At 41.4% G+C, this 27,879-nt stretch overlaps 1 protein-coding gene across 1 annotated transcript; it reads left to right on the forward strand.

Moving 5' to 3' along the window:
• The first annotated feature begins 369 nt into the window (after nt 1-369).
• adgra3 (adhesion G protein-coupled receptor A3) lies at nt 370-27,707 on the forward strand. Its single transcript, XM_055051035.1, has 20 exons — nt 370-494; nt 616-1,297; nt 7,904-7,975; nt 14,190-14,261; nt 18,372-18,443; nt 18,519-18,590; nt 18,698-18,858; nt 19,684-19,897; nt 19,976-20,140; nt 21,545-21,746; nt 21,834-21,983; nt 22,496-22,654; nt 22,740-22,907; nt 23,009-23,216; nt 23,308-23,516; nt 23,693-23,817; nt 23,954-24,077; nt 24,852-24,997; nt 25,523-25,618; nt 26,199-27,707. The coding sequence occupies exons 2-20, from the start codon at nt 1,092-1,094 to the stop codon at nt 27,646-27,648; spliced, it is 4,071 nt and encodes a 1,356-aa protein (XP_054907010.1). The 5' UTR covers nt 370-494; nt 616-1,091; the 3' UTR covers nt 27,649-27,707.
• The last annotated feature ends 172 nt before the right edge of the window (nt 27,708-27,879 follow it).

Below are 27,879 nucleotides of genomic sequence, written 5' to 3' on the forward strand. Positions count from 1 at the left end.
GGTTGCCAGTTTGGTCCCTGCTCTGTTACAGGGCCCGTTGGGCTCAGTGAATGGCAGCCTGACCTTTGTCAGACTGCCCCAGGGCAGCTATGGCTACAATCCAGTAGCCTACAAACATCAGCGTGTGAATGACTGCGGATTTTTTGTGGCTAGTCAAGATGATGTGATTTTTCATCAGTCTTGTATTACAAATTTCATGAGAAACTTCTTTTTTTATTATTTTATTTAAGTTCATAATTGGTTACGAATCTTTGCACCAGAAGCTCATTTGTAAAGGACCATGCAGTTCCACTCCTGCTTTTACTCTGAAAGGCCGACCGGATATAGTTTGGAATCTGACTGTAATTGATCACAGTGGAACGCGGAGACAGGACGAAGAAGAGATAAGAACCGAACTTTGAGAGGACGACTTCTTTCAAACAATTATATGGACTTGACTGTGTTTTATAAGCAGCTTTTTAGCGTTTTGCCTTTTCCTTAAAACTATTCCGGAGGTAAAGAACTTGTCCAAGTCTGCTGTCGGATTACTTTCTTGTTCAAAGTAAACGCTGACGTAGTATTTTGATTAGAAAACTAATCAAGTTTTTTTTTTCTCTTTTTTTTTAAACCACGAAGACATTTTCTGAGTGGATAACCTGGAATGTGTGTTCAGCTGCTTCCCCTGGAAAAGACAGCACTCTGACCTGGACACAGGCTGTATGGGTAACAAAGAGGGGCTCTAACCTGCGAGAATGTTCCTTTCACCAGGTTGTCTGGCTTTTTGCAGTCCACATAAAATGACCGCCACGCCAGGATGGGACGGGAATTATAGATGAGTCTGCAACCCCCCCTTCCCTTCAAACAAAAGAAGCACACCTCTGTCGGATTGGAGCGGCGTCGAGCGAAGAGGGAAAACCTTGCGGGAAATGGAGCAGGAAGGCTCGCTGGAGCCAAACAAACACACAGGCTGAGGTTTCTGTATCGTTAGCCCCGTCTGAGCTGCTCCTTCGCCCCGTTTAGTTCCAGAGCATTCCTCGCTACCAAATGCAGCAGCCGGGTTTCCACTAGCCGTTAAAGAAAAAGAAAAGAAGGGAGGGGAAAAAGAGAAAGAAATGAGGCTGGACTGGCTGCAGTTGGTGGTGGTTTTGCTGCTGAGTGGCCTCCGTGGCTCCGCGGTGCCGTTCGCCTGTAAAATCTCCGACGAAGGGCCGAAGAGCGGAGGGAGAAGCCCGGCATCCGACAGGAAGGTGGTCTGCAGCAACATGGAGCTCCATCAGGTGTTGCCTGCGGACTCCTTCCCCAACAGAACAGTCATACTGTGAGTTTCAGACACTGTAAAACACCCACACACTTCTCCATACACTTTTTACTATTAAAATGGTGAAATTGTGGCTCTCTTTCACTGTTAACACTTTCAAATATAACCAGTGCACCCAGCCTTCTGCATGAGCAAACTAATTAGTAAATCAGGTTCACCTGTGTGTAATTTAATCTCAGTATGAATGCAGCTGCTCTGCATTCTGCTCTGCTCTGGTCGTTGGGTTTATTAGAGAAGCTTTAGTGAGTAAAAAGCATCGCGAAAAAGAGGGACAGTAAAGTGCTAAAGTTGTAAAAGAACATTACTCTGGGAAGAGTCCCAGAACAACCACTAGCTCTGCAGGTCACACGTTTCTGACCTGCAAAGCCAAAGGAAAGTTGATGAATGAGGAAACGCGTATTACACTTTTAAAAGCCTGAAAATAATTTTTAAAAAAAGTTGATAGATTCACCTTCCAACCATGTATTGTTTTACATCCGCTACACAAATATGCACTACTTTGTGTCTGTCTCATCAGATCTCAATAAATGGATTGAAAACATAAGATATGGAGGAATTCAGATAATGCAAAGCTTTACATCAAGGTACTGTCTCTCCAGTCATGCTACTGAATTCAATCTTAGGACCCCTCTTATTTAATATTTATATTCTCCCACTAGCTCAGGTCATAACAGGAAATAATATTAGCTACCACAACTATGCGGATGACACACAGCTCTACATTACGATGTCACCAGGTGACTCTGAACCCATCCAATCACTGAATAAATGTTTAGAACAGATAAATGTGTGGATGTGCCAAAACTTTCTCCAACTGAACAAAAATAAAACTGAAGTCATTATTTTTGGACCTAAAGAGGAACGATCTAAGTCAATGCACAGCTTCAGTTATTACAACTAAAAACTAGCGATCAGGCCCGAAACCTGGGAGTAGTGATGGACTCGGACTTGAACCTTGCGAGCCACATAAAGACAATTACCAAGTCAGCCTTCTATCACCTGAAGAACATCTCCAGGATTAGAGGACTAATGTCTCAGCCAGATCTAGAGAAACTCATCCATGCGTTTGTCTTTAGTCGCATTGATTATTGCAACAGCATCTTCACAGGTCTGTCCAACAAATCAATCAAACAGCTGCAACTGATCCAGAATGCTGCTGCTCGCGTTCTCACTAGAACCAGGAAGATAGAGACATAACATCAGTTTTAAAGTCCCTCCACTGGCTCCCTGTAGCTCAAAGAATAGATGTTAAAATACTGTTGTTAGTTTACAAATCACTGAACGGTTTAGCACCACAATACATCAAAGATCTGCTGTTGTTGTATCAACCTTCCAGACCTCTCAGGTCTTCTGGTTCTGGTCTGCTCTGCATCCCCAGAACCAGAACCAAGAGAGGAGAAGCAGCTTTCAGCATCTATGCACCAAAACTTTGGAACAAACTTCCAGACAACTGTAAAACAGCGGAAACCCTGACTTCTTTCAAATCGCAACTAAAAACACACCTGTTTAGAGTTTCATTTGAAATGTAATATGTAACAATGTATTGTTTATTATATGTTGCATGAGTTTGTATTCTTGTGTTTATGATGTAAAGCACTTTGAAATGCCTTGCTGAAATGTGCTATACAAATAAAATTTGATTTGATTTGATGTGACACCCCATCTATAAGGCATTTACAAGAGCTTACAAGTCATGAATTAAGCCTTGTGGGGTTTTTACATCAGGATGTGACTCAGTCTATGATAGGATTATTTTCAGATTTAGCTCTTGACAGCACACACCTGAGTAAGCAGCATGCTTATACTCCTTTAGAGCAGTACTAAGTCTTGTTCTTACTTTCATTTTCTCTGATGTTTTATTGGCTGTGGGTTTAAAATACACACATGTATATTTGTATTTGAACTCATTTTTTGGTTTCGCGTTGTATTTCATTGATTCCAAATAAGTCGGAACCAGTGCAGGATTTCTTGGCTGACTTTTTTCTAATTGCTGTTAAGTGATTATTGTTGTGTATATCCAAGTACATACATTTGTAGATTTTTAATTCCACACAGAAGCAGTGAATTAATGTTTTTGCAGAAACACTGACACTTGCCAATTAGAGTGGTGCCTGAAGCCACTTTTCCCTGGACATAAGCTGGAATAGGCTCACTCTGGTGTGAACCTGGGTGGAGCTGAAAACCTGGCCTGTCTGTAAAACAGACTTTATACTTTTTCACTGTGACGACCTTCCTCTGTCGCTGTCAGAGGAGTTTTCTTTGGTGTTTAACAGCGTTAAACATTCATTAACAAGTCACCTCAAAGTGCTGCTTGTGTTTTCATTGACTACATTTTGTGAACTTATTTCTGGGAAACAATCTGACTTCACTGTAGGACACAGTTTTGTCTATTGGGAGCTTTAATTGAAAATTTCAACTCATGTCAAGCTCCTGAACTTCAGTGCAGCTCAAATACTTTGTTCTTTTTACTCGTGTTTACCTAAGTAAATTTAAGCATCCGGTTACCATGGAAACAGATTGACGTGTGTTTGAACTTTGCATAAAAGTCAAGGCCGTGGAAACCTTGAAAATGGTCTGTCGATGCTTTTCTGTCTCACACCATGAAGCTTTTTTCACTTTGTCTGTGGATATAAATTCATTATGTAGTTATTTTTATTTTCTATACACTAGAAAATTATTGCTGAGTTTTGGGTAGACATAATTTAAAATTAAGCCTTTACTTCAGCATATGCCTTTTTTTTTTGTGAACTATTGGTTTGTAAAATACTGTCTCATTTTGCTTTCTTTTCTTGTAACTCGGTAAATTGACCAAAATATAATGTGAGCTAAAAAAACAAAATATCCCTAGCTTTTTTTCCCCTCTGTCATCACAATATCCCCACCACTTTTTGTGAACTTTAGTATCTTAACTATTAAAAATATGCATTAATTTTTAACTTTTTAGTTGGTCATGAATATTTATACATTATGCCTGAAGTATATTCCAGTTTCAAAAGTTGCAGATGTGATATTGACGTCGATTATGGCACAATATCTTGTGGAGCTCTAGTTGACGTATTTTGACTTTTATTTTGCAAACCATTGACTAACATGTTGGAAGTTGGGAGTTTTTCTTGTTCAAAAAGTCTCTTCATTTTAATTATTGTTTCCACAGAACTGGAAAACACGGTGATTTGATCTTTGACCAAGAAAAAAAGTGATAAATGCTCAATTAAGTGTTAATTTTATACTCTTGCTAATTTTTGATAAGTCATTAAAAAAATTAATAAATTTAAGTAGGAGATTATTTTGCCGATTACAAAATGAGGTTATTGATGCAACGTTGAGACCAATTTTACTACCTATGTGATGAATTAGGATGCTTCCCGTTCTTTAGATATTTGGAATTACTTTGGGATTAACTGTGCATAAATGGTTAGGAAACCAACAGTTATTGTTTTTTTTCTGCTAAGCTGCGGTGCATTCGGCATCATCTTTTGACTGACAAATTTTATCTTTGCCGTCAATGAAGCTCAGTCACAGAAATCTCTGCTCGGACTCTCCGTAGAGAGGCCTGACCGTAAAGAAGGTAAAAGTTTATGTCACAAAACCTTCTCAGTTGAGGCGACTGGGAAGCATGAATCCTGCCTCAGAGCTTACATTCTTGGTGTAAACAGAGACCCGTTCATTAGCCGTGGGCACACATCTCACAGACTATTTCCTGTTTTCACTTATCAGTGAAAACAACGAGCAGACTTCTTCTTGAGTTGTGCCAGAAAACTCCATGCGAGTTTGTACCTCTGCAGTTGCAAAGATGCTCAACGTAAAGGACTGATGGAGTGGCTTTACCCTGGCATTTGGTGTGTGAAGTTGTTGACTGCAGTTCAGCTTTGGAGTCCTTTGTGTCGAGACAAAACAAAGAGAAAAGCCTGAGCAATGCATTCCCTGAACTCAACCGCCTTAGTAATCCGAGAGGAAATGACACAAATGTGTTTACAGCTGGCCTGTCCACCCATGCCAGAGGAGGCCCTCTGCTAAGTTACGAGTGCTCCAATTTGGCCTTTAGCTCTGAGAGTCGAAAAGTTTGAGTGGGTGGGTGTGTGCAGGAGTTCTTATTTCACCCTCCATAGCCTCTCACACAGGAACTGACTGAGCTTTCTTTACTCATCCAGCTTATATTTCTTTTCGGGTCTGGTTTCTAGGGGAAGATCTCTTCCCCTAGAGCAATCGGGTTGTTTTTTTTTGTGAATAAGTGCTCCTGGTTTTATCTCCTGCAGAGCAGTGCAGGATTTATGTGAGAAACATTCCAGGGAAATGTGCGCTTAGCACAATGGCTCATCAGGGTGCTATAAACTAACTGGTTTCACTGTCCAAACTGGGGATAAAGAACTGTTTCCTTTAGGGTTCCACGTAGTTCACCTATAAAACTGACAGTACTCAGATCTGTGTAGAGTTGGACCGTTCTTCATGTCTGTCATCTCTTTGATTTGCTTTGTTGTTCCAAATGTCTGTGAAGTATTTGTGCAAAGGGAACACAGGTGCTTTCAGTCTCGTATTTGTTTTTTAGGAGTGTTTCTGCCATGCTGTTGGTGCACACTAATGGAATGTCCCTGTGTTTTGTCCTCAAGTGGTTTTGCAGTGTTTGGATTGGAAAGCCAAAAAGTCCTGAAGACAAGGCACTGACAGCTGCATATCCATTCAGTTTGCTGACCAACAGAGCTTTTATTTTACAGGGTCGTCATTCTCTGAAAAAAATCTGCTGAAGATGCAACAGACACTCAAACCTGTGGATATTTATACATCAAAAGAATGAAGAAAATGTTGCATAAATTTTTAATTGCTTTCTACTTATAGATGTCACCAAAACTATAAATTATGTTATGTAAAACCAATTGGGACCTTCATTTGCACTTATCTTAGGATTTAAGCTAAGATAAAATCCAGACTATGTTAATCTGTAGGGGAAATTGCACATTTAAAGAGAATATCTTTGATAAACAGCATTAAGATTGACAAAATCTATAGAAGTAAACACAGGATGTAAGTGTTGACAGGATCATTTAGCAGATTTTTCTTGGCATAAGCCCAACAATGTTTTACTTACTATAAATGCCTGAAGACTCTCTTCTGTGCTGTTAGAGGGCTGACATGGAAAAATCTTCCCTTCACTGTAAACAGAGTCTGGAGACGTCAGGCTGGCGTGCAGAGACAGGTTCGTAGAGAAGTAGATGAATAGAGTGCAGACTTCCTTTCCACAGATTCTGAGAGTCAAATGAGTGTTTTTTTGTTTTGTTTTGTGTTATTGATAAAAAATCAGACATGAGACTTTCCATAAAGACTCTCTTCCTTCTGCAGTCAAAGCACAGCCCAGCATTCTGTTGTCGTGAAAAACATGACGGGGCTCCTCAAGGTGGCATGCAAAGACTTAAAGGGTGGAGGATGGAAAGAAGCCAATACAAGGCCGCATGATTTTTTGGAAATCTCCAGTTATTAAATGTAAAGAAACTCCAGAATCACTCAACATTACATGTCCACCTGATCTTGGATGAGAGTAACATAATCTAGTCCCTATATATACTACTGTCAAATGTTGGCAGATTTAACAGTCAAGTATGAGGTTTGTACCCACGGAGAAAAATATAAAACCTTAATCAAGTCTATTAACTGTCCAACCCCAGTAATGAAACCCCTTCAACGCCCTGTAGAAACTTCAGGATTGCCTCAGGTTGGGGGTGCAGCTGACATGCATGTCACTAACCAGCATGTTCCCTCCCTGCAGGCCAGAAACAAACTCTGACCACAAATCCCTGCTGTGGATTTCTGGTCTATTGGTTTTTAACTCCCTTCAGGGTGAAATTTCAAAAGAGACTGAACAAACACAAAGCTTGATTTGTTGTACGTCGGCATTGCTGACTGCATGAGGAAAATTATTTTGTAGTGTTCAGTTAGTCATCCATCAAAACATGTAGATTTTTAAAAAAGATTTCCGCCTTGTTGGAAATTAAATATAATTAAAAGGTATCGAGTCCTTACTTGGGGTGTAATGAACAAAACTCAAGACGAGAACACAACAGTACAAGATTTGTTGAGTTTGTCACTGTCGCTATCTGTCATTCCTACTGGAAGCCCAAAATGACTTACGAATAGTAGAGGAATCTTTTCCAGCTGCATGAGGTGAAGCCATGTTGACTGCAACAAGCCAGAGCTCAAGAAATATTGTAATGCTTTAGCAATGTGAGTGTTCATTGTTACATCCTAGAAGTTGCATATCGCATGGAACAGTCGATGTTCCACATGATGTAATGTGTTCAAATGAGCATGATAAAGGCAGCCATCCTTCCACCATGTGATAAAAAGACACTCCATTCCTTTAGAACCCACTTTCACACACACTTTCGCTGTTGACTTTTTTTGGGGGGGGGGGTTTGTGTCCGGTTGACTCAGAGGAAACATTTATTTTCCTGCAGCTAATGAGTTGAACATTATGTGTGATTATTTTGGCAGACATGTCTGCAGCATAATAAACCAGGAACCCACAAATCAGAGCGTTGCATCGCGTTTTTCGAAGTCAGCTGTGTTTTAATTGCCTTTCTTGCTTAGTAATTTCCATCTTTGTTTTCCCCACAGAATTCTAAACAACAACAAGATTCAGGAACTGAGAAATGGAGCCTTCTCTGGATTGTCTACGTTGGAAAAGTTGTAAGTACGGCTGCCAAATAAAATCAAACCACTTGAATCATAATCTGCTTTTTGAATGTCTCTGCAAAGCAGAATAGTTGTAGTAATAGACTCCAACTAAAGATCACAGTTGGTTTATTTTCAGCTTGTGTCAATATGTACTCAATGTACTTCTGCATCTTCGCTGGCATCTCATTAAGGAACTTTAAACCATGAAAATGGTGTGACGGAAAATATTTGCTTATTTAAACTCATCGTTTTTGTAAAACTAGCCTGCACATACAGAAAATAGTAAAGGTTGTCTGATCCTAAAATAGCAGCACAGTGTCTTGTGTGTAATATTTACATAGAAAATGTTGTGTTTCCAAGAGTTTTATATTTTTAGCCGTCAGACAGCGTAACGACTCCAGTGAGAACATGTCTACAGACTATCCTAAAATCAGAATTTTTATGTCTAAACTAATCTTTGCTTATTCGTGAAGCAACCTCATTCAACCTAATGCAATCGGTGGAGGCTGCTTACATGGCAGCCCCCATTTTTTAAACTTAGTTGGTTCTTACTCATGTTAGGCACCTGAACATAGCCAAAAGTGTAACTTTTAAGTCAAGGAGAAGATGTAAAAGTAAAGTGGAAAATAATAAAGAATGGCACAGTAAGTGACCTCCATGTTGATGTGAAATTTATCATTTCTGTCCCTGAAATAAATTTTAACATATTTGTTTTGTATATAAGATTATTCCAGAAAACTAAGACTTTTTGTGGAAAGTATCTTTAAACCTTAAAGACCAACAGATAACAGATTTTTATTGTCAAAGCTTTAAATTTCATCCAAAAGTGCATCAGCAGAAGTAACCCATCCCTCCACAAGAAAAGCTTTGGCATGCAGAATGGAGGATTCACAAAACACAAGCTATGATACTGACAATGAAATATGAAAGTCCCCAAAAATATGAAGCACCAAGCAGCTCTGAGTCAAGGCTGTCGGTCTATTCTGGAAGACTGGAAGTCGTAGTAGAAAGGGGCTAATTATAGGAAGTGTTGTCTGCCTGGTGACAAGGTCTTGACAAACAGCTGCTTGGATATTCCTGGGATTCCATTATTTGTCAATGGAAAGTGGGTGGCCTGAGGATTAATCAAAGTGCAAAAGAATAATTTTTATATTGACCATTCAAGGTAGCATGAACTTTATGCACAAATTTTACAGAACTTGAAATAGTTGTTCTGTAAACTTTTACCATTTAGTAACATGAGGTGTTACTAAATAGTAACACTAAATGATACTATTGAGTGTCAAACATGCTTTCATCTCGTAGGTTCGGCTTTCGAGAGACCTGGTGAGATGGGAAGTTAAGAAGGGAGCTTTTTATTTAAGAACCTTCACCAACATGAAGGTGATTGGTCAGATTTGCAGGAAAGTTATGATGACATGTGAAAATTGCAATCTGCGCAAAATTTGTGAATTTTCATTCACAGTTGCAATCACAATATTGAACTTCCTGGAGGGACTGGTTGAAGCAGCCAGGAGGGCCGCAGTTAACTCTTGGGGAGCTACAGAGATCCACAGCTCAGGTTGACAGAGCTTGAACTATTTTGCGAAAAATATTGGGATCAAGTTTACAGGCGACTCTGAAAGACTGAAAATTGTTCTGATAAATATTTTTGAAAACCAGGCATTATTTTCTTTCCACTTCACAACTATTCACTGCATTGTGGTTGGTATTCATAAAATTTGTTGCTGCAATGCTCAATTTGCTTTCTTGACTTCCCCAAGACACGCATTTAAGACCTAAACCAACGCAGGGTGGTTTCTGACATATCTGTTGGTTTTTCTTTTGGCTCCATATTCCGATTGAGAAACATCATCCGTGTCATACGACTCTGCTGCTGCGGCCTGGAATGTTACAATCCGTACTTCCTTCCTACAAGGAGATTCAGAGCGTGGCTCTGGGCCTGAGCATATGGGCCACCAGTGATTTATCACTCGGGAATGGCTTCATGCAGATAAAATAACCAGACCATTAATGGCCCCACTTTTACCCAAGGCTACAATAACACATGAGTGCATTGATTTGGAATTTTAAGTGCATGTTCCTCCTCTCTTAAAGCTCATGCTGCCAAGAAAACGAGCAAAAGCTGACTGCTGTTCTCCATGTTTTAGAGAGACTTTCACTATGAGCACTGTAAATTACATAAGTCATATTCTTCCAAATTCTTGCTCATTATTTGTTCCTCCTGAATCGCATATTTACAAGGTGGCCTTGATTATTTCCTGTGTAGCCGAAAGGCTCTCCTGGGGGCCGAGAGGCTAGCTGTCAAACCTCAGACCTTGAGGATAAAACGGAGGATCTGCTCTGAATGTGTGAAATAAAAATCTTTGATCTTTCTTAAGGAAAGCCTTGTAGGCTCTCGTCTGATGTTTGTGAATAGCCAGCTCTTCTGCCCGTCTCTGTCTCATTGCAACCCCCTCCCAGCCAAGCTACTGCAGTCCATCTGCAGACAGAGAGTTGAGCCTGCTCCATGGTTTGCTTGCTTTTGTGATTATAATGAGGCCAAGCCGAGGGCAGAGGTGACAGCCGTGACATTCCCACACACATTCACATTCGCATGCTCCGAAACGGCACTCCCGCCTAAAACCTAAAACTCCATCACTTTGTCGGAGAGTGCTAAGTCTCTTTACTTTCACCCTCTGTTTTTTTGCTGTTGTTTTTTTTTCCCTTTTTTCCTGTGTCCACATCGAAGTGCTCCCTCATTTAGAGTGGCTAAATGCAGACTGAGACAGAGAGGGGTGCAGAATTGATTTCTGTCTGCACTGCTCTCTGCGTGAAATTGAAAAGTAACTCTAGAGGCCCCTGTTTTTTTGCTGGGGGCCAAAGATGTAACTGCTTGTTTTTCTAAGCCTCTCAGAATCCTCCCCCTTTTACTGCTGGACTCTCTTACTGAAAGCAATGCTATGGAGGACAGCTTATTAGATGGAAAAGCAATTTGTGTTGCTGTAAATAATATATTGATTGAATTTTTCTGGGTTCTTTTTTTTTTGACAATGTTTAATCTGGGATTATTGTAATGCTGTTCAGCTTTAAAAACGACTGGTTTAGATAGTAAATCATAGAGTAGACCTGCTAAATATCCTGAATGGTTTTCTGCATTCAGACTGCACAATATATGACAAATTTATAATCATCAGTTTCAAAAATAATTTTGTGGAGTGCAATAATTATTAGCTATAATATTCCAAGTGTCTGTGTGTACTTAGGAGTCTTAATCAATAAATAAAATAGCAAATTATGAATAATTTAGCTTTCCATTTATCACAACCCATAGCAACATTTACAAACATTGTCATACTTCAGATGTTTTCCTGATATTACAAAATATTGGCTATTCACTATAACAGCAGTATCAATATCTGATATTGAATCAGCCCAAATTTTCATATTGGTGCATTGTCACAATAAATCTAAATTATTTAAAATATGTGACCCTCATAATGCTAGAAATCTACTTTCCAGAGGTTAGAAGTAGACTTATTGATACTTTTACCATTTTCCTTTTTAGTTAGAGGCTTAAACTGGCTCTGTTGACTTGGATATATCAGAGAGTCTTATCCTTCTTTTCTAATCGAAATGAAGTGAACAATTGCATTAAAGCGACGTGATGTAAATCAACTGAATTTTGTGTATCAACACACATGCTATAGAACATTACCGTGCCAAGACACTGATTTAAAGAAATGAGCTTCAGGTAATCTTTTTGTCAGTAAAACATTACTTTAATGAGAGAGAAACACAGTTCAAAACCTTTAGCAGTTGCTGAACTACTATTATGTTTGGAGATAGTTCAAAAACACTTTTGAAACACAGTTTCAATGCTCTGCCAGCTGTTTCAAAGCGAGAATGTCCAGAAAAGCTGCATTTTCTCTCTGCAAACAGGCTTAAAAGGTGCCAGGTCATGTGCAGTCTTCAGTCTTTGAAAAATCAAGAGTGCAGCTAGGAGTGGTTCAACATGGTTTTTCTTAACCACATTTTGTTTTATTTATGAGTTAATTTGCATTTTTTTTTTGTTTTGTTGTATCTGGTTTAATTTTATGTGTATTTTTGCCACAACAGATTCCTTAAAATTGCAACAAATGCAAAGTCTTAACAGAACAGCATCTTCTTTCAAAATGTCCTTTTACAATGGCTCTAATCTAAAACTGGTTCTGACTTGGCCATGGATATCTTCTAAGAAATATTAGCAATTTCTTCATTGCCTCGTCTCATTTCTCTTCTTTACGTAAAGAAAACGTAAAGAATAGTCTTCCTTACGTAAAGAAGACGTAAAGAATAGTCTTCCTTACGTAAAGAAGACGTAAAGAATAGTCTTCCTTACGTAAAGAAGACGTAAAGAATAGTCTTCCTTACGTAAAGAAGACGTAAAGAATAGTCTTCCTTACGTAAAGAGGAAGACTTTACGTAAGGAAGACTTAAAGAATAGTCTTCTTTACGTAAAGAAGACTTAAAGAATAGTGTTCTTTACGTAAAGAAGACTTAAAGAATAGTCTTCTTTACGTAAAGAAGACTTAAAGAAATCTTCTTACGTAAAGAAGACTTAAAGAATAGTCTTCTTTACGTAAAGAAGACTTAAAGAATAGTCTTCTTTACGTAAAGAAGACTTAAAGAATAGTCTTCTTTACGTAAAGAAGACTTAAAGAATAATCTTCTTTACGTAAAGAAGACTTAAAGAATAGTCTTCTTTACGTAAGGAAGACTTAAAGAATAGTCTTCTTTACGTAAAGAAGACTTAAAGAATAGTCTTCTTTACGTGAAGACTATTCTGCTTGCTCACATCAAAAGTTTTCTCGAGCAATAGATGTTTTGTCTACGGCTCGTTTGTGGTCTGGATCCCACCTGTAGTTGACAGGCCGTCGACATCAAACAGGCAGAGCTACCCAGCGGTGTATTGTGTGGGTTCAGGTGGCGAGTAGAGAGCCTCTTCTACCTCCGCCTTAATGAGTGACGAGGCAGTGCTGGCGCAGGTGAGCGCCGCAGGAATTCTGTGACCTCAGTCCTTTGAACCCCGGGAGAAGTGTGTGTGTGTGTGCGTGTGTGTGTGTGTGTGTGTGTGTGTGTGTGTGTGTGTGTGTGTGTGTGTGTGTGTGTGTGTGTGTGTGTGTGTGTGTGTGTGTGTGTGTGTGTGTGTGTGTGTGTGTGTGTGTGTGAGAGCCAGAGTACGACTTTAAGGGTCGGGTCATGACAACAGTTGTGTATTGATGATGGGCGTCTGAGTTTGGAGGGAGGTCTGGTTGCTGCTGGATTAAAGTGCAAAATGTTTTTTGTTTTTTTTCCTGCTCTCTTTTAATTATAGGTGTCTGTTTCTGCACCCTTTAACTAGGAATTTTCCAAGATTGGTCTGAACTCGTTTCCCTTCACATTTTATGACCTGACCTCCTAACTGTCCACTAATGTCTGTAAAAACCATAAAACTGGATTGACATGTTTTGAAAATGTCAAAAGAAAGCTCTGGAACTGGAATGGATCATAGAATTAGAGTTTTTTCAAAAATTATTGATATTATTGTTGTGTAATAACTTTTTTTTTGTTGGTTTTTAGCTTCAATGAATCAAAGGAAAAAAGTGCAACCACAACAAAATGGTCATTACATCCATTTCCCCACATCCTGCTGTAAAAAGATTTAATTATAGGGCCAGATAATTTTAGATGTGAAAATAAAATTATTGTTTGAAAAGTGAAATAAAATTGTATAGTTTGTTGATGCATTGTGATCCTATTTAATCAAGTAATAAACATGGGATTTTGCTGTCAAACTAAGAGACTAACAATTAAGAAGCAGGGAAACCCAGTCCTTATTGGTCAGTGTGTGTGTGTGTGTGTGTGTGTGTGTGTGCGCGTGTGTGTGGTGACCTGTTCTGCTGGGACTCCTTGCCTCAACATAGCTGTTATTAAATTTGCAGTTTAGTCAGTAAATGGTAGAAAAAAATGACAGTGACTTGTTCGGAATCAGATTAAAGTGATTTTTTTTTTTAAAATAACTGTGGCAACAAGGTGCTTTTTTTCCTTTCCTTTTTTCTGTAGTTGTGTTTCTCAGAATATCAGAATCAGTATTTGAGCAGTTGTAACGGGTTCATTTACGATCTTGTTGAAACAATTTACTTAAATGATTAACTAACTGTGTCACTGCGGTTTCTACTCCTTCTAACCTAATGGGTGGGCGAACATTTTTTCTTTCTCTCCACAGGGACCTGCGGAACAACTTGATCAGTCGTATTGAGCCGGGAGCTTTCCTGGGATTGAAAACGCTGAAGAAACTGTGAGTATCAGAGCATCTGCTGTGATGTGACCGCAGGCCTCCCTGCCCGTTGATGTATGCAACCACTGTTTTATCGTCTGTTCTGACCAAAACATGGTCCCCTCTGATGAAGGGCAGAAAAACGTCCCAGAGCCAGTATGACAGCTTGGAGCTCCACACAGTTTATGTGAGCCATCCGTGTTTGTGAGCTCCAGACACCGTTTGCCATCATGCCCTCGTGTGTGGCTCCCCAGCCAATTAACGAGGCATCCGTGGTAACGACCTTCTGTGTTTGGATGGTTCGCATGGCAATGCTGATGTTCAGGAATGTGGTGCGTTTCCACAGACTCAGAGCGCGTGCGCATGTCCCAGAAACGATCACCTTCATTTTTGAAACGGTCGCATGTGTAAACGGCCGAATGTGATGACCAACAGTGCCGACGCTAAGCAGCCTGTGCACAGTCTGAATTTCACGAGTGCGCCTCTGCGAAAAACCTGACTGACAAGCCTGGAAGGCTTTCAATCGTTCTGCTGAGAGGCGTTCTCTGAACTCCTCTGAATTCAGGGACATCCCAGTAAAGGTTATTGTTTGTACTGGGATTAGGATACTCTTCTCCCAGTTTATTGTGAAACTATCGGTCTGCTTTCTCTTTCACAGAGAGAGCTGCGCAGCCTCATGTACAGCTGCACAACCACGTTCTGTCCTAATGTGATTTTTGACACATTTATTAATCTTTTTTGTTTTGGTTGCGCACCTGGGAACAATTTTATTGAGTTTTTTTGTGAAGCTTCATTTAAAATCAAAGCGGAACGACACAGCAAGTTTGGTGACTAGCTGCAGCTGCTGCTGTTTGGTGACAGACCAGCAGAACTCAGAACAACTAACCACAGCTATTGAGGCGTTTAGTGACCGAGTTATTAGCTCGCTCTGTGAGCAGTTCAGCTAGCTCAATAGTTACTGTACTAGCCGTCTGAGAGATGCTTCTGGGAGCAAGAAGATTGGAGAACTTTTACTGTTTTAAGACTGTGTCTGTTTTGACTTTTTTTTTTTTATTCATTCATCTTTAAAGTTTGGACACTGCAGAAACATCTGAACCCCATTTATAGAGTCTGATATCCATTTTTAGCATTTAAAAAAACGTAGGAAAAGCATTTTTAAATAAAATGGGGCACGAACCCCTTGTCGTTTTAGTTGCCGTTTGTGAGGGCTGCATAGGAATTTGTCAGGATAAAAGTGCATCATAAAGCAGGAGTCTATTCCCAGCCTTTTGTTTTCTTTGGCCTTCTACCAGAGGTGCTCACTCTTTGACAAAGGGAAGAGGACTTGAATGTATTTACGTCCGGATCTTATTCAAATGTGGAAAACTAATCTTAGGTGGCGTGCAGCTGTTCTTGTTGTGACTCGTGGGGGTAAAGCTGTGCATCTGAGTCTGTTGCATGAAACTGAGGTGGAACACAGCGTGAGTTGGATTCATCAGATAGTACCCAGCGCATGCCAACACAAACTTTAGCTTGGCTGCTGCTGTGGAACAATAAAGAGCTCAACATGAAGGCAGTCGGCTCCCTGGTTCAGACCAGCTCTCGTTTCCTGGCCAATTCTTCTTATTCTCGGGGTATATTCACGCTTTGCTCTCAGAGATCAGCAGCAACTGAAACTTTTGGTTTAGTTAAATTTTTTATTTTTGTTATTAACTACTGTGCAGATGCAACACCCCACATGGAGGCGCTAGCTAAGAATGAAGTCTGATTCTTACCTAAAAATAACAGCTTTTTAATCATACTCTCAGTACGTCTCAATTTATTTACAACGAGGGGTCAAAATTAAAAATTGGAACACGAGTCTTCAGGTTTTTGGAAAAATTTAAAGGAATTAATTGGCAATGATGAAAAATTCCCCAGCTTCTATGTAGCTCATTATGTTTGCCAAAGTTTACACCATCCAGAAAGTCTTGGAAAAGCATGAAGATTTTGCTCATAATGTTTTTTCTCTTTCTCTCGGCTCAAGCTGGGTTTTAATTCCCCCATCTTTCCCTCTCCTTCAGCATTTCTTAATTAAAATTACCTCTGCTTTGAGTGTATTGGCAAAGGCCATTGAAGAGGAGATTTAAAGTAAAAGCTGCTGAGGTTTTGGATTGCAGTTTTTCTGCACACAGTATGCATAGAATGATTTCCAAACATGCCCTGCTTTTGCAAATTGTAGGAGGGGATTATCAAGTTTCAGATTGGTCTAAACTTTGTGCAGTACTCAACTCCTTTTATATTCTGTTTAAGCTTCCTTATCATGATTGTGTCTTTTACTTTCCGTTACCCAGAGCTGATACGATTTCCCCAGTTTGAAATGTTTGAATCCATTTTAACGCCCTTACTTTGCTCAGCAGTGGATCCTTCTGGCTCCAGCCCTTTTTTAATGTGCATTCCTCCAACAGCTGAACATGCTCTCCTCAGACCTAATCACATTAGGCTATTTTTGCTTCTTCTCAGCATGTTATATGCAGCAGCTGATGTGCTCTGCTGAAACCGTCCTTCGTGCTCTTAATTTGCTACATTGCAATGTCTGAAAGCAGTGATTAAAATGTTCTAGGAACCTGTCCTGGTTTTCACATTTAGTAAGATTCCCAACATAGTGGCTGATTACAGTAACTATGATCTCCCGTCTTGTGTGAAGTTTGTTTAACTTCATAATATGAATCAAGGCAATAAAAAAAAACTGATGGGAAAGCCCCCTACTTTCAAACCTCCACTTTTCCATCCCCTGCTCTGTCCTTACCGCGGCGCACAATACTTGCTTAAATTGGCAAGCCAGCAACAGGCTGTTATTCATTCTCTGTCAAGTGGAACTAATAGCCTCACACTGTGAATTCCCCGCCTGCTACCTTGAAGACAAACACCAATAATAAAAATAATAAACGCTTTGAAGTTGGCATATGACGACCAGCCATTTTCCAGGTATAACTTTACGCTTCTCAAGCACTCCAGGGTGTATTTTCAGCTGCTGAGTCGATGTCTGTTCTTGTGTCATCTCTTCATTTTTTTTTGCTTGGCACAATTCTAAAAGTCAATCATTACAGGAGGAATATTTATTTTTTTAATGTGGTCCCGAGACTATTACATTTTACAGTTTTAAATTTAGTCTCTTGCAAATTTTTCTTCTATTTTCTGTATCTTCTCCATGGTTGTCACCTGTGGTGTTGGTGGGATGGGGCCCACCTCCAGGAGGTGATTGGGCTGGAAGAGGTTTTTGCAAGACGCAATGATTTGAAATGCCAACAAGAAATACAATTCAAGACTATTTAAGATTTATTTTATTTACTTGCCAAGAGCAAGTGACACTGAAACCAATTTAGCAAACCAATGTACAACAAACCACACATGTTGGTGTTTGTGATAAAACAGTCGTTTGAATATTTGAAACTTAGTCTTTATTTGAGGAATAAGTTGGAATCTGTGCTATTGTTTATTGCTAAAATACTTGTATGCTTTGAATTGCCATGTTGCTGAAATGTGTGTACAAATGTTTGAAGTACGATTCTGCTGTTTGTAAATAGTAGTTTGAAAGAAGGAGGGCTTTTTACACACACACACACACACACACACGCACGCACACACACACACACACACACACACTGTACTAAAGGTTGCAGTGGAGGTGATTGTGGGTGAATGCTGATTTTCCTTGAGGTTCTAAACAATAACTGACAGTAGCAGCAACATCCATCTTCTTTGCGTGTTCATCTCGAGAATCATCCGGTATTCCTGCCGGGAGGCGTGTTGGACACTTCTCTCTGATGTTTCCCTGAGACGTCGTGTCACGTCACATCCAGAGTTGAAGAAAACAGACACTTTTGATGTGTTTGACATTAATCATAGGTGATTAATCACCTCCCACCATGCGGCTTCACCTTTTTAAAGTTTCGAATCCCCCTGCAGGCCCGCACAGACATTATCTAATACCCTCTTGGAAGTTGTTAACCTGTCTGCTGAATGCTAGATGTCCCTGTCCCAACCTGCCTGCTAAACTTGGCGTTTTTACTTTATAAGTGGAATTTATTTTTCTTTCACCAACTTTCCCTTCATATTGTTATCAAGAAATCTGTTGTTTTTTGCTCATTTTTTTTCCTTCTCGTTTTACAGGGATCTGTCCAACAACAGCATTAGCTGTCTTAACGGGGACGTCTTTAAGGGCCTGGAGAGCCTGAGTCGACTGTAAGTACTTTGTGTTATCCTGAATATAATGAGTATAAATGGTGAAGGGCTGACATCAGCTGTGTTTTTCTGCAGAATCCTTTCAGGAAACATGTTCTCCTCGTTGGCTCAGGGAACATTTGACAGGCTGGTGTCTCTGAAGGCGTTGTAAGTATGCTAAGGAGATCATTGTCATCTGTTTTGCTCAATTTGTCCATCATGCATTGATCCAATAAAAGCCGTGTTACACACATCATGCTTGTTGTTGATTTCAGAGAGTTTCAGACACCTTACCTGCTCTGTGACTGTAACCTTCTGTGGCTGCTGCGTTGGATCAAAGACCGTAATATTTCTGTGAAGAACACAAAGTGCTCATTCCCTCAGTCACTCCAGGGTCAGCTCATAATGTCTCTGAGGCCAGAGGTCCTTACATGCGGTAAGGACACAAACTGGAGCGACACAAAATCAGACTTCTGTTAATATGCCCATATGTTGATCTGGACATAAAGATGTTGGCTTTCGTTTTAAAAGCAGCAAATTCGTGAGTGCCATTTGTTTTTCTTGGCATCTTAAGCCTTTTTGTCTTTACCATCAGGGGTCATGACAAAAATTAATATAAAAGCTTTATGTAGGGTTTATAGGGCTGCGGTCACGGACATCTAATTAACCTTATGAACAGTTTAAATGCAGTTTTTAATAAACTTGCGACCCTTGCAATTTCTTCAGTTTAATTGACAGATTTTGTTGTCAAATGATAACTGTGTGTATTTGTGGAAGCCGGGCTTGTGCAATGACATGTCAGATGAGTTGTATCCTGCCCAGGCTGGCACTTTGTTTGTACCTGCTCATGTCTTATCAGTTTGGCTCTCGCCTCCTTCTAGGATTATAAAACACATGACACAGATTTACAAGGAACTCGTTTCCTGACATGAATTATAAGTAGCTTTGAAATGCACACAAATTCAGCTTCATTTTCCTTTCATTCTTTTTGTCTTTTGTTTGCCCAAACTAAGAACATTTATTTTTTTAAATGTATTTACTTTGGTGTTTTCCAGCTCTAGACTTGTTCACGTTTGCCCGACCATTCCTCCCTCCCTTACATTTTCCACATGTACAGCAAGAATCTGCTGTAAAGTTGTGAACTTTGGCATTTATGCTTAAAAAAACAGTCTGGTATTGTCTGCTATGTTGATATGAAAAATGTGTGGAAAGCCTTTAAAAATCACATTGATTTATTAGCTGGCTCCTTGCTTATTTCCAGATGCTCCGCTGGAGCTGCCCTCCTTCCAGCTAACTCCGTCCCAGCGTCAGGTAGTCTTCCAGGGGGACAGCTTGCCGTTCCAGTGTCAGGCTTCCCTCGTGGCAGAGGACATGCAGGTCTTCTGGTACCAGAACGGCCGCATGGTCAAGCCAGATGCCACTCAGGGCATTTTCATAGAGAAGCGCGTTGTGCAGAACTGCTCCCTTATCGCCAGGTAAGACTCGCGTCCACGATTGCCAAGCATTTGTAAGTCAAATGAACATCTAATTTCCGTTCCCATTTTCCCAATCAGTGCCTTAACCATCTCAAACATCCAGCCTGGTTTCACGGGGAATTGGGAATGTCAGGTCCGGACCAGTCGGGGGAACACAACCAGGACTGTGCACATTTTGGTGCTGCAAAGTTCTGCCAAGTACTGCGATTCTGAACGCGTCTCCAATAACAAAGGAGAATTCAGGTAGATATTGAAAAGTCACATTGTCACTAACTTGAATTTAATGTCGAACTATAAAGAGCCATTATCTGTCCAATACGGTTTTGTAGCTTTCACTGAGTTATTCAAACTGTTCCATTTTAGGGAACTTATCAAAAATGATAAACATTTTTAGAAAAAAAAAAAAATCAAACAGGACAACCAGGACTGTATCAAAAACGTTTATTTTAGGTAAGTTGAGCGTCCTTTAATTTGACTTTTCACCAGCATGAAAATCACTCTTGGAACTGGCTAATACTAAGATCAATGTGAAAGTCCAAGGAGCTCAATGAATAACTATGAATAATAATTGTAGATTTGTACAGATTGGGGAAAGTCTCTGAGCAAAGCAACTTTAGATTGAAGTACAAGTTATTCAGAAACATCACCACTTGGCAAAGGACTTGGAGACAAACAACGAACCCCTGATGAAAAGATATTGGTTAGGATGTTTGGTAGCAACCCAGCAACCACACAGCTCTTTTGTAAGCTGCAGTGCCTCTGTCCCCAAAGAAGTCAATTTTAAATTAAAAAGCAGCGTCTTCAATCTTGACTCAAACATTTAGTTTCCCACATGGATGTAGTAAAGCCCTTCTGGAGCTCAGTATTATGGTCAATGCCCATAAAAACAGGAAGAATGTTTGGAGGAGTGAAGATGATACTTTCAGAGTCGTAATAAAAAGTATAGAAGTAGCTTCTTTCATTTTCCAAAGGGCTCCAAACATGATAAGTTTGGAGCAAAGAAAACTGAGTGTAATTTTCAAGACACAATTTTTTTTATATGTTTGTATTAACTTTTTATCTCTGATCTTCCTAGTTATTGTCCTACCTATTGACTCTTAGTTCCAGAAAACACAAAGACAAATTTCACTGTCTTTGGGATCTAGATCAGGTTTTTGAATTTGAATCTGTGATCAAGATCACAGACTACATTTTGAAGAATATTAAATAAATCTAATTGGTCCCAAATCTGTAGATTTATGAACATGGTGGTCTAATTTAATCAAGATGCCCAAAGTTAAATTAATAAAATCAAAATGCAAAAGGAAATCCTTTAAATAAGATTAAAGGAGTATGTTGTAGTCGTTCATCTTGGAAAGGAACTGTTCAGGTTAATTGAAAGCCCAGAATAATAAGAATTTACTGCAAAGAAAAAAACTGATTAATCGAGGTTCAAGTTCAATAGTCAAGTCTGAAAAATATTTGAATGCATTCATATCAAAACATGTATGAGTGCAACTTTGTTGCTTTGCCAGCAGTGCCACCTGGTGGCTGAATGTGAAAATGACAATTGCATTATACGCAGTAAAATGTAATTTAAATGAGGGTTAGAAAGAGGAAATTGAAAACGTTACACAGATAAGTTTGACTAGAGTTTAATTTATCCAGGTGGCCCCGCACTCTGGCAGGAATCAAAGCCCACCTTCCCTGCAACTTACCGACATCCAGCGCACGGGCTTATTCAGGCATCCCGAGTGAAGAACGACAGGCGTGGCGTCACTGCCGCCCTGAGGGGCTGTGGACAGAGGGCGACTACTCCCAGTGTCAGTTTCAAAAAGAGGTCACTAGGGGTCTCTATGTCATCAACCAGGTTTGTATCCTACTGTTATCTTTCTTTCCCTTTTTTTTTGTTTTTGTTTTACACAATGAGTCAACTTTCTTTTTGTGTCTCTGACAGATGCCTCTAAACGAGACCAATGTTGTAATCAAAGCTCGCAGCCTGTTGGTGTATACGATCGATGCTGCCAACCTGTCAGACAAGATGGACATCATCTTCATGGCTGAAATGATTGAGAAGTTTGGCGATTTTGTGGAGAAGTTTAAAGATGTAAGTTGATGACAAGATTTGATCAAAGCAGCTGTTGACTTTAAGTCAGCTGGAGGTCAAAAACACTGAAAAGGTTTTTTTGTTTTAAGCTGGTTAGACTTTCTAACCTCAAGTCTGTTTTGACACATAGTTTTGAAATACAGTCTCTTGAACTTGTTCGTCTCATCTTTAGACATCTGGCCTCAGTCTTACTGCACAACTAAAGAAAAACTTTATTTATCCCAAATGGATAATAACTCCTGTCATCTAAGTGTCTTCAAACTGTTGTGGATGATAATGCTGTGGGAAGAAAAGTGGAGTCAATTTACCTGTTAGATGACTTCTGGAGGTAGTTGATTGTATTGGATTTTGTTTGTGTTTTGATGACACTTCACAAATATCCACCACTTTGTTTTTGCCTACTACATAAAACCCAACTAAATGATGTAGTTGGTTATATAGATTGTGTCACAATGAAAAGGTTTGACTGTGTTCATGATGAGATTTAGAGTTTCTCCTCTTCACTTTCCCAGCTGGGTGAGGTGATGGTCAACATGGCCAGCAACCTGATGCTGGCTGATGAGAGGGTGCTGTGGTTGGCCCAGCGTGATGCCATGGCATGCAGCCGCATCATCGCATGCCTGCAGAAAATAGCCGTCTACCGTCTGGCCACGGCGCAGGCTTTCTCCCTGGTTGGCCTCACTAACGAGCACCAAAACATTCATCAGGTTTTTGTTGATGGAGATGAGCATTCAGTTTTTCCTGTCGTCCTCTCAGACGTCCCCCAACATCGCGCTGGAGGCCCACACGGTTAGGGTCAACGACTGGAACGGCATGACCTGCATGCTGTTTCAGAGGCCCAGCCCGGAGCGGCTGCCAGGCCACGATCGCCAGCTCACGTTCAAATGCAACACCACCGGCTCCTTCGCCTCCGTTCTCTACAAGGTCAGCTTCCAGCACAAATATCCACAGTGTTTGTGCCCTGTTGGGCGTCCCAGATGGCCAGGATGGGGTGCGTTCTGTAAAATGTGTTTGTGTCCAAACAGAGCACTGTAGTGGAGGCTTTGCTGCAGCTCCCGCGGTCTCTCTTCAGTCAGGCTGTTACTCCTGGGCAGACGGACGATAACGTCTACAAGCTCTATCTGCTCGGCTTCCGCAACGGCAAGTTCTTCCCCTCCACCGGGAACACCTCCCTTCTGGCTGATGGAGGGAGGAAGAGGAGTGTGGCCACGCCTGTCATCATGGCAAAGATGGGCAAGTCCTGTACATACACTCTCGGGGAACTTTAAAATCGTGCATCATCTGAAACAGACAATTTTGACCCCGTAAATCTCTCCGCCATCAGATGGCATCTCGCTACGTTCCCTGATGACCCCCATCAACATCACCCTGCGGCGCTTTGCTCGTGGCTCCGACGCTGTCTCCGCCCTCTGGAATTTCAGCCTGGCTAGGGATCAGGGAGGGTGGAGGAGTGAGGGCTGCCGCATCCTGGAGAACCACGACAACTTCACCACCATGTCCTGCAACTCTCTGGGCAATTACGGTCTGCTCATGGTAGGCGGAGCTGCGCCCATGTCGTTTTATTCGTTTAAAAGGAGCAGAGTCACTCATATCATTTTATACATTGTCTCGCCCTCTAGTGGCCATTAGTAGTTAGTGCTAGAATAGCCTCCAGGGTTCATACACAGTGTGAATGAAAGCTGAAGCTTCTCCGTATTTCTCTGTTTTAGGACTTGAACACTGTTGAACAGTTCTCTCCAAGCATCCAGCCGTTACATCCAGTCATTTACGCTACCAGTGTCATCCTCCTCCTCTGCCTGTTCACAATCATCATCAGTTACATCTACCATTACAGGTAAATGCCAAAATAATTTCGTAATGGTTAGTGTAGTTGTGCAAAAATACTTACAGGTTTGTTGTGGTTCTAATGTGAAAAAGTGTGCCAACATTCAGAGCATATACAATTGGATACTTCTGGGGTTTTTTTGCAGGTCTGTTCGTGTGAGTCGCAAGTTTTGGCACATGCTGGTTAACCTCTGCTTTCACATGGCGCTCACCTGTGGGGTTTTTGTAGGCGGCATCAATCAGACTGGATACCCCAGTGTCTGCCAAGCAGTAAGTGGGAATCGTCCTTCCCTCCGCACTTCAAACTCCAACTCTCAGGTGGTCCTGTTTCAAGCTTCGTGATCGACAGTCATAAAAGAACCAGGGATTTAGATGTTTTCTGAGAGGGAAAAAAATGCCGTTGGCTAAGATAACTGATCTTATGAAACTGGAGAATTCGGTAAGAGATGCATTTTCTAGGCTTGAGGTGAGCCTGCATCTTTTTTCAAAGAGCGTTATTCCTATTTCACTTCTACAAAATCATATATGCTCTTCTAAAAATGAAACAGAGCAGACTGTTAAGAAAATTTCTACAGCTGATATACCCTGCATTTACTGGGCTCCTCTGTTTTTTTAGATAACTTGTCAGAGTATTTATTAGCAGCTCTTTTTACTAATAACCCATCAGCTTTAGGCATCTAAACCTTTTCTGTTTGGTCAGATTTTGAATCAGAGATCCAATGATCTCTGATCTCACATTTGGACCATTAGCCATCTTCTTGTCACTTTTTATTTACATAATGTAAATCTAAATGGATCCAACATGTTTAAATCTGCCTGACTTAAACATGTTTTTTTTGTCTTCCCCAGGTTGAAGTGCTTGTAAAAGTTGTGCTGAATAAATAAACTCAACTTAAATGTTGACTTTCACTCAAATTTTTATGATGAGCTTACTCCTGATGTCTCTATTTAGGGTTCAAGCACTGATTGTTGAATTTACAGTGATGTCATAAATTCACTGAAATGCTTTGCCCACACATGACACTGCAGTCTAATCTCTTTCAGGTGGGTATTCTGTTGCACTACTCCACTCTGGCTACCGCCCTGTGGGTGGGCGTGACGGCACGCAACATTTACAAGCAACTTACATGCAAAGCCAAGCGCTACGAGGAGCTGGACGAGCCGCCGCCACCCCCACGACCGATGCTCAGGTTTGTTTCTAACTCCTATAAACGACGAAAGCAGAGTTTGTGGGCAGGATGGGAACGTCTGAAATTACACTATTTTTCTGTTCTGGAAAAGTTTTTTTTTTTTTTTTTTCAGACTCCATTTCCCTTTCCCATGTCGATCTATTCGTCCATATTTTGATCAAACCATTCAGTTCTTGGATTACATCCATTCATCCGCATAAGTTTTATTCCATCTGTCCATATATGGATAGATATAGGTACATTTATCCAGCCATCATTTTTTTTCTCATTCATGCTTGTTTCAGGTTCTTTATTGAAATCTGAAGTCACTGTAGAAGTTCAGTGGGAATATTTTCCTTTAAACGTACATTTTAAGTCTTGTGCCGAACTCCTGGGCATGTGTTTAATAACCCAACTGGATTTATACAAGTGTAATTTATTTAACCATGTATATCTGTAACGTGGGTTCTGGTTTGTTAGTAAGACATAACTGACCTGTTATGAAAACCCAAACACTGAAATGTTCCTTTTGGCTTTATTTTCCAGGTTCTATCTTATCGGCGGAGGAATACCCATCATTGTCTGTGGAATCACTGCTGCAGCGAACATAAAAAACTACGGCAGCCAAAGATATTCACCATAGTGAGTAGGATCTCGCACACTGCAATAAGAAATTCCCAGCTTGTGCTCATGGAAATGCTGGCATTAAATCTAGACATCAGCATTTAGTAAGGAAGCGCTTCAAACCACAACTCCTCAGAGATCTATTATTAGGACAACCGCAACTGCATTGTTTTTGAGAATAATGCAGATTTTTATATGAGAGAGGGAGAACGTTATTCCCCAAAGTTCCGATTATGGAGTCCTGTTAATGATATGTGCGTTCAGGCAACACGCCACTGCTCCCTGTTGTGGCAGCTGTTCTGATCAGGCAGCATGGCTGACTAATTGAGAAATCTGTCCTGGAGTCTTTAGAGTTTAATTAATTTCTGGCGTGCGAAAGACTTTCAGCTCTTGTCATTAAACGTGATGGGATAATACCTGCAAAGAGTTGGAGGCAGAACTTCCATAGAAAAAAAAAAAAGGCGAAGCACTTAAATTATTTGTTTGATCTGAAGTTTGGATTTTCTTTGGCAACTTGTTCATTTGATCTGCACTCTATATTTAAATAATAATAAAATAAATTGACAGGTGTTTAAGTCTTGCCGGTCTTCTCTTTTAGTTGCTGGATGGCCTGGGAGCCGAGCATCGGGGCTTTCTATGGACCAGCCGGGTTCATCGTCTTTGTGGACTGCATGTACTTCCTCAGCATCCTGCTGCAGGTCCACCGACACCCTGAGCGGCGCTATGAGCTGAAGGAATCCAGCGACGAGCAGCAACATCTGGCTTCAGCCGGCAACGAGGCAACGCCCGAGGGTCCCAGCAGCCTCTCCCACCCCCTCGTCACGCAGCTTCAGCCGAACGAGGCGTCGTCCTCGGTGGCGTCGTCCTCCGTGGCGTCGGCCCCCCACGCCGTGCCCCTCTCAGCCCTGGAGAACGAGCACACCTTCACCGCCCAGCTGATCGGGGCAGTGGGGGCTTTAGGTCTGTATTCAGGCCTGTGGGTGTTTGGCGCCATGGCGGTATCACAGGATCACCCTTTCGACATGGCGTTCACCTGCCTCTTCGGGTTGACTGCGTTGGCGCTCGGGGCGTTCATGATGGCGCACCACTGCGTCAACAGACAGGACATGAGGCAGTTCTGGTTGCAGGTCTGTTGCTCCGGAAGGCGGGCGTACTCGGCGCAGGAGGAGGTCCTTCTGCCTCCTGCGCCGGGCATCGCTGTGATGTCGACGACAACGGCTGAAAAGCCCGATGGCGAGTCAGCAAAATGCGGCCATAGCAGCGCAGATTCTTCGTACACCAACAGGAGCGCCCCGAGCATTCGGAACTCCGGCCATGGCAGCAAGCTGACCAACCTGCATGCGGAGGCGGCTCAGTGCAAGGCAGCCTCGGCTCCGGCAACGGCCAACGGCACGGCCGTTCTGGACAACAGTCTGACCGAGCATTCGTTAGACAATGAAATCAAAATGCATGTCGCACCGGTGGAGGTGCAGTTCCGCCCTTTGAGCAACATCAGCAATCCGGCGGCTAACGGAAGCACAAGCAGACATCAGAAGAACAGAGCGCGAGCGCACAGGGCAAGCCGCTTGACTGTGCTGCGAGAGTACGCCTATGACGTGCCCACCAGTGTTGAGGGCAGCGTGCAGAGCGCCCCCAGCAGGCGGCACCACTACTACGACATGGCGGCGCGCAACAGTCGCCGCGCGGCATACATGGCTTACAGGGAGCGTCATCAGAGCCAGCTGCAGCAGGACAGCAGCGACAGCGCCAGTCTGCCTCGCCGCTCCCGCTTCTCTGAGAAAGGAAGTGGCGCTCTTCTCGAGAACGAGACCGCCGTGAGCATAGAGGCAGAGCAGGCGGCTCCCGCCGGGTCACCAGCTGCCAGTAAAGACGCCGTACTGCTGCCAGGGAGCTCAGAATCAGAAAACAAAAGCAGCAAGTGGTATGGACTCAACCTGGTCACTCAGAACAATGGCACGCTAAGAAAAAATGGGCAAGCAGTGCCTTTAGTGAACGGTGAGAGCGCCTGCATAAAAACAGGTTTGTGGAAACATGAAACTACTGTGTAGCAAGAGTTTCCCTCCAGAGGACTGCATAAATAAAACCCTCATGCCTTGAAACTGTGAAATATCTCGTAGGTTGACTTTTTTTTCAAAGAAAATATTGGAAATTAGCAGGAAAGCTGCCTCTAGGCTGTCCTTGTAGATATGTTTTTGTAAATGTTTTATTTTTTTATAACTTTTAATCCAACACTGTTAATTTGAGAGTTCTGTAAGTGAGACTGTGTGTCTTTCCCCTCA

This window comes from Poeciliopsis prolifica, unplaced genomic scaffold (assembly GCF_027474105.1).
Source record: "Poeciliopsis prolifica strain line A6 unplaced genomic scaffold, Auburn_PproV2 SCAFFOLD032, whole genome shotgun sequence".
Lineage (NCBI taxonomy): Eukaryota > Metazoa > Chordata > Actinopteri > Cyprinodontiformes > Poeciliidae > Poeciliopsis > Poeciliopsis prolifica.

Excerpts from the sequence above, each read along its gene's own strand:
- adgra3 (XM_055051035.1), top strand. The coding sequence starts at position 1,092 with ATGAGGCTGGACTGGCTGCAGTTGGTGGTGGTTTTGCTGCTGAGTGGC. Across the intron at positions 18,444-18,518 it reads CTGGAGAGCCTGAGTCGACT|AATCCTTTCAGGAAACATGT; the intron begins GTAAGTACTTTG and ends GTTTTTCTGCAG. Across the intron at positions 23,217-23,307 it reads TGTCATCATGGCAAAGATGG|ATGGCATCTCGCTACGTTCC; the intron begins GCAAGTCCTGTA and ends CTCCGCCATCAG.